General features: G+C 40.3%; 1 protein-coding gene across 1 annotated transcript in view; it reads left to right on the plus strand.

Annotated features, from left to right (window-relative positions):
* Window positions 1-1479: 1479 nt before the first annotated feature.
* The window catches only part of gad3 (glutamate decarboxylase 3), a 19309-nt gene continuing 13727 nt past the window's right edge, over window positions 1480-7061 (plus strand). The window contains exons 1-4 of the mRNA XM_046052056.1: window positions 1480-1567; window positions 2619-2720; window positions 4644-4750; window positions 5441-5576. Coding sequence (XP_045908012.1) covers window positions 1480-1567; window positions 2619-2720; window positions 4644-4750; window positions 5441-5576 — 433 coding nt within the window. The remainder of the gene's footprint in view (window positions 1568-2618; window positions 2721-4643; window positions 4751-5440; window positions 5577-7061) is intronic.

The raw sequence follows: 7061 nt of genomic DNA on the forward strand, positions 1-7061 counted from the left end.
TGTGATTTGGTATTGTTTGCTTTTCTTAATTTAAATGCAGACAAGATGGATACATAAAGGAACAATATCTGACGTGTTAGCATCAGAAATAGCTGGAGACGCACCATGAAGTAAACTGAACTAAAAGAGGAGTGAAAATCCGTGTGAGGTACATGAAACTCTTTTACGGAGGGGTTGTCAGTTGTTGTAGACGTCAACTGACCAGTCAACTCATAATTTCCCAATATGGCATGACAAAATAACTGTGAGTGAGTCACAATTAGTAACTAACAAGTAACAACATAGCATTAATCATTTGTACTATTATCTACTATAACACTCCTGAAACAAAAGGGAATGTTTGAAATGTAAACGATGGTGAATTTCAGCATTCTAATATGGTTATATTATTATCAGGTTATTGCCCCATTAACGCCACCACATTACATGTTTTTAATTCATCTAATCTATCCAATATTGCACTGATATACACATTTTGTTGTTAGCAGGTTACCATATTGTTACCAAAATATAACTATAATATTACTAAAAGGTTTTGATCCGTTGCAATCTTTCCCTATTGTAACCCTTTAGTTTTGGCTCTGCATTACTGCATTGTATAAATCTCAGTCTAACATTACCCAGATATACCTATGATTAATACCAAGCTATTAACTGGTTATTACTTTGGTAATAAATGCTATGACCTAATTATTACCTGTTTATTATCAAACTATTACCATGTTAGTACCGAGCTGTAATGTAAAGTGCTACCACAATTTGGCTCCTACACTGGTGGTGCTGTGGTCCATGTCTCACCTGGCAGAAGGTTGGCCTTTCAATCTTCCAAAATTCAGTACACCTGAGACTTTCTGCTTAAATTTAACAACGCTACGAGCACAAAAATTACCACCAAACTTGATGAATTTGCCTGCGACCAAAGTAAAAGTTAGTTTCAACAAAACCTTCACCATGTCACGGGTTTGAGGTGAAGGCAGGGTTGAGCAGGTTGGAGGACCCAAATGCAGGACTCAAGGTAAAGGAGGTACAGTTCAAGGGGTTTTAATAAACAAACAAAGGCGAGCACACTTACAAACTGAGTGGCTGATGACAGAGTCCAAAACAAAGTAATCCAAACGAGAAAACCAGAATCCAAAATAAGCAGGGAAACACAACAAGTAGGCTGGCAACAAGGTAACACACTGTAACACTGGGTGAAAATAAACAATGACTCGACCAAGACAAGACAGAAACACCAGGTAGATATACACAGGGACTAACGAGCAGGCGGGAGCAACACAGGTGAAAGACATGAGGCTAACGAGGCACAGGTAGGGAGAGAAAGAGAGAGCAGGGGAAAACAGAGACAGACATGCAGAGGGATCACTGGGGTAACAGACATGACAAAGGTTACCGAACACTAGACGAAAGACAAGACAGACCCCCAAAACCCAACAGACCAAAATAACGCTAACTAAACACAAAAGTGCAAAACACCGCATGGCAGACAGGCAGAGTGTGACACACCAGGAAAAAGGCAGCAGGTTAGGAGAGGGTGAATATGGGAACAAGCGAGATGGCAACCAAGGTCTCTCATTCTCCTGCCCTCTATAGTCTGTCCCTCCTTAAAGAAGTCATATTATGGTTTTTGGCTTTTCCCTTCTCCTTTATTGAGTTATACATATATTTTTTTGTGCATGTAACAGGTTTGCAAAGTGAAAAAGCCCAAAGTCCAGCCCAAAGGGAGTTCCCATCTTCCACAGAAAACTCTGCTCTGAGCCGCCTGAAAACAGTTAGTTTGTAGTCCAGCCTTTTCCTTTCGTTCTCTGTGACGTCACTGCAAAACGCGCGTCATAATGTTCGCCTAGCGACTAGTCCGACACACCCTCAAAAACACCAGTGGAAAAACAGTGAGCTGCAGCACACAGCTCTCCTCTCCCTTCCAAACACTAGCTACCCTCCAGGCAGTCAATGGACATAAAGTTGTTACTGTGATGTAGAGACAGAGCTCAGGTAAAACTTTATGGATGAAAAATACTTTTGTTACAGATTAATAACTCACCACTCTGAAACTCTTGCTCCAGTCCACGTTGCTAAGCTGGTAAGGGGAACATGTACAGCTGAAGGGAAGTCGTGTTACCGGCTTCTGACCGCCCTACTCTGCTTCTGATTAGCTGAGTAAAAAAATTCTCAGGAGCTTTCACAAATATGAGTCTTGCCCCACCAGAATGGCAAAATACTGGACCAGTGTTATGGCTCAATCAAAAGTGCAACTTTTTCCAGCATATCGCACATACTAGGGGAAGTGCTCACCAGAAAGGTGAAATTCTTTTCAGAGGAGGCAACATTGATGCTGCAAGGCTGTGTGGATTGCGTGGTGTGGGAGGATTTCATTGAATCATTTAGTATCTATGGTCACTTGTAGATCTCTTGCTCAATTGATGCTTTGTTTATGCTTGTATTTTGTTGCTCAAATGTAAGTCGCTTTGGAAAAAATGCATCTTCCAAATGAATAAATGTAATGTAATCTTGGGACATCAAAGTTCATGTTAATGTTCCTGTGTGACAGAACCAAATCTTGCAGGACTGGTTATGACTGGAACACAGCTAAGAAAAACATGTATGTGTTGTACTTGCAGATAGAATTATTGACACACCATCTGTGAAGGACAAAGAGCAGGAGGATTCAGCAGCAGTCAGAGGACAGACACCTCCTGACTTCAGCAGTATCTACAGCAAAGGTGAGAGCATAGGTTGTCCCGGGTCATGCCAGGCGAGGTCCTCCTGACAGTCTGAGTAGTTGTCAGGACTGGGGGCGTCTGTCACTGATAGGCAGCGTTTTAGTTTTTCGCTGCATCCGAAAAGTCAATAAAAATCTCCTAACCACCTCATGACGTCACAAATCGATCGAAACTCAGCGTTGATAATGTGGCAGGCCACCACAAATAAATCAGTGTGTGGGAAACGCCTGCTGTAGAGGTTATCCAGCTGGATCTTTGCCTTTATTAAGGCGAGGGTATCAGCATCTGTGACTGAAGTATTAATTTGCTGAAGACTGCAGTAGGCTACATAACTTGAGGCTACACGCTGCAACATTATCCTCACTTTGATTACGTTACAAGACCAATAACAGGTCCATGGGTCTCAGTTATTGTTGACAGTTTAAGATATATGTGTATTAGCAAGTTATGGCATAAGAGAGAAAAGGCTTAATAGCCAATGGTAACCTACATGGTGATCCACCTCCTTTATCCGTTGGTGATTTATTTATTAATTTTATTGTAAAAAACACTTAATGGCTTATTTTAACAACCAGAAACGGTGTTAGATTACAAAAAAGCCAAAAGAGAACAAACCAAAAGAAAGAAGGTAATTGTGAGTTTTATTAAAGTATCATAACGTGCGCCTGTTTTGCAAGGATCTTGCTAAATGTGGTTGATGGATTTTATCGTTTGAGTCGCTTTAAATGTTGCCGCATTGTGTGAGGCATTCTCTCCTTTCCTTCATATCTAAAGGAGATATGAAAGGAAGCATTGAGGCACCTTTCCTTAGCTTTTTGAGAATTCGAACAGCTCTCATTGTGGCTGCCACTGAAATTCTTCCGGTTCACTTCACTAAGTTAGGAACCTTCCTAAGCAAAAAAGAGCCTACAGCCTACAGCCTGTAGGCAAAAACCAGAAAATGGCTGGAAACCAAACTAGATGCACCTTTAGTGAGTTTTAAAATGCTAGTTTTGTGATTGTAAAATTTGTAATGTGTGTGAGCAGGCAGGCAGGCAGTGTGAGCTGGTGGAGATCCGAGAGAGTTGCACAGCCAATCATGACAGTCTCACAATTATGCAGAAAATGCATTTGTTACGTGGATTATTGCAATTATTTATCAGGCTGCCCAAATAAATCCCTCCAGGTGATCCAGGAATATACAGCACCTGTACTGAAAGAACCAGTTAAAGACATCATATTTCTCCTGTTTTAGCTTCTCTGCACTGGCTCCCTGTAAAACCCAGAATACTATGAGCTCATAGTAACTTACTACCCCACCAGAGCACTGCGCTCCCAGAATGCAGGGTTACTTGTGGTTCCTAGAGCCTCCAAAAGTAGAATGGGAGCCAGAGTGTTCAGCTATCAAGCTCCTCTCCTGTGGAACCAGGTTCCAGTTTGGGTTCAGGAGGCAGACACCATCTCATTTAAGTCTGGATCTGTGACAGCAAGCCACCTACTGCCCCTTGACATTTGTATTATTAACACTACCATTAGGCTACTATTATTTTACATATATATGTGGAACTTGCATTGTGACAATAATTACAGTCAGTATCAACATTTGATAGACTTGCCAGATACATACACCAACAATGTTACCTTATTATGTTGATAAAAATTGTAATCTAGTTGGCATTGCTGACTGCACATATTTGCTGTAGAAAATCTGTATTATATGAACGTTATTTCAAGGAGATCGGGCAGCAACACTACAGTGAATTTACTGAAAACCAAATAGTAAAATGAGACTTTTGGTTTGTTTTGTTAGCAGTGTGTGTAAGTAAGCCTTTTCCCTGATAGCTTTGTGCGGCTTAATAAGTTTGTACAAAGAGGTGCCATTTCTTACAGGTGAGGCAACTAATGTTTAAGTGTGTGTGTGTGTGTGTGTGTGTGTGTACACAGACCTGCTCCCAGCTTCACGTGGCGAGGAGATGACCAGAAGGTTTCTGCAAGAGCTGGTCAACATCTTGTTGAGTTACATCAGCAAGTCAAATCAGAGGAGCTCTAAGGTACTCAACTCGTCAACAATATAAACAAAATAATGTAGGACTGCTGTGTCTGCAGTATCTCAACATTCTTCATTCAACATTCAAACATTTCCAGTCTATCTGTTGGATATGAAGTGGTTAGCAAATTGACAATAAAGCATACGGTACAAATAAAAGAACTTTTCAGTATGAGTTGACTTCCAGAATCAGAATCAGACATACTTTATGGATCCCAGAGGGGAAATTCTTTTGTCACAGCTGCAAACTTATCATCATAAGGAATAGAAATAATAATAGAAAGTAGGTAGATAAAGAAATATATAAATATAAGAGTATAAATATAAAATATGAACAAAAATATAAAGGAGTGTGGATATATACAGTATTTACAATTATATTAAAGAATTGTTATGGTGAACCAAAAAGCACTTGTGAATAAATTGCAACAGAGAATATTGTACATTAATTATTAAAAAGGTAATATTGCACAAAAAACAGGTTATAAGGTCTGTGCGTCAGACAGCATCTTCCTCTCTGACACCAGAGAGTCCAGATCCACCACCACAACGCCACTGGCTTTTCAGATCAGTTTGTTGAGTCTGTTAGTTGTTGTATTGGGAAAATGTTTATTGAATGTTTATGCAAATGTACATTGTTAAACATGAGACACAGATAATGGCAAAATATAAGACACTGCTCTCTGTGCTTTAGGTCCTGGACTTCCACCATCCTCACCAGCTGAAGGAGGGACTTGAGGGCTTCAGTCTGGATCTGCCGGAACAACCAGAGACTCTGGAGCAGATATTAGTGGACTGTAGAGACACACTCAAGTATGGTGTCAGTACAGGTGTGTGTGTGTGTGTGTGTGTATGTGTGTAAGAATCACTTTGATTTGTGAGAATAGTTATACAGAGAGATAAAAATGATGCTTATATAATACACATGAATTCTGTACAAAAGAAACAAACATTTATGTTTTGTCTGGGCAACACTTTGCAGCTGCAGCCATCAACACAGAGAATCAGAGCCTCAGTCCTAACCCAAGAGGTCCGACCAGTTGGTTCTATAAGTGAAATTAATACAGTTCAATTTATAACTATATAACTTATTAAAGAAATATTGAATTTTAAAATGATCTACTTACCCACTGCACCTAAATCTGCCAAATAACCGAGTCATAAGGTGACAGGTGTGAAGCCCGGTGCAAACTCGGAACAGGAGGCCCTGGTTGCTGACATGCATGAGCACGAAACACAACACACATACTGAAGCCCTTCTAGTTCAAGTTTAATTGTGCACCAAATAGCTATATTTCTTTATAGTTTCTTCACTTTCATGTACAGCCAAAGAAAGTCAAGTTTCTACTGCCATATTAAAATGTGGCAACATTTTAATAATAGCACTGTCAGAAATGTCATGTTTTGTAGCTCAAATAAATTACATTGACTCTACATGGAATGAATTAGTATGTGCAAGTCACTTCTTGCTTTCTTGGCGATAAACTCAACAGTAAGACCTGTGTGTTCATCTTGGATGCAACATTCACTAGCAAAGACCACGCCACAACAATGTGTGATTTAGAGGTACATGCGAATATGGAATGCATGGATTATGGAGGATGGATTAATGCATGTAGAGGGGAAGGGTGATGGTGGAAGAAGGATGTCGTCTGATAGGCTGGTCTGAGAGGGTGTACAGGAGACCGGGCATAGAGACTCGAAAGTGTTTTCGCCCGAGCTTGTTTCAAGCCCCCCAGACGGTACCTAGATAAGACATGAGGGGATAGGCTGAGCGGTATATGTAGCCTGACAGGTGATTGGAGGTATGGTTGAGTCGTGGCCCTGCTCCCGAACCTAAGTTAACAAATTAACTTCATTTCTTTTCAGTGGTAGACAGTCCACACAGTCGGTCCTGAGACACCGATGCTCGCGAATGGTTCTTAATTTGTTTCAATTTTGAAAAGCTGCATTCTCCCGATGCCACAGTCAGAAGAATTCACATGCACTCAGCTCGTTTAACAGGTCCTGTGCATTTATTGTATGTTGATTCATACGTGCTCAGTGCATCGCCTTTGCAGATGATAGCTTCTATTTCTTACAGTTTAGTCAGATTAAAAGTAAAATCAAATATGTTGTCAAACTTCTGTCTTTGTATATAAAATGGGTGTGGAGAGCAGTGAGAGCCTGATCAGCTATGAAGTTAAAATAGTGTTACAGTGGGGGAAATAAGTATTTGACCCCTTGCTGATTTTGCAGGTTTGCCCACTTACAAAGAATGCAACAATCTATAATTTTAATCATATGTACATTCTAACAGTGAAAGACAGAATCCC

The sequence above is a fragment of the Micropterus dolomieu genome, linkage group LG06 (genome assembly GCF_021292245.1).
Source record: "Micropterus dolomieu isolate WLL.071019.BEF.003 ecotype Adirondacks linkage group LG06, ASM2129224v1, whole genome shotgun sequence".
NCBI lineage: Eukaryota > Metazoa > Chordata > Actinopteri > Centrarchiformes > Centrarchidae > Micropterus > Micropterus dolomieu.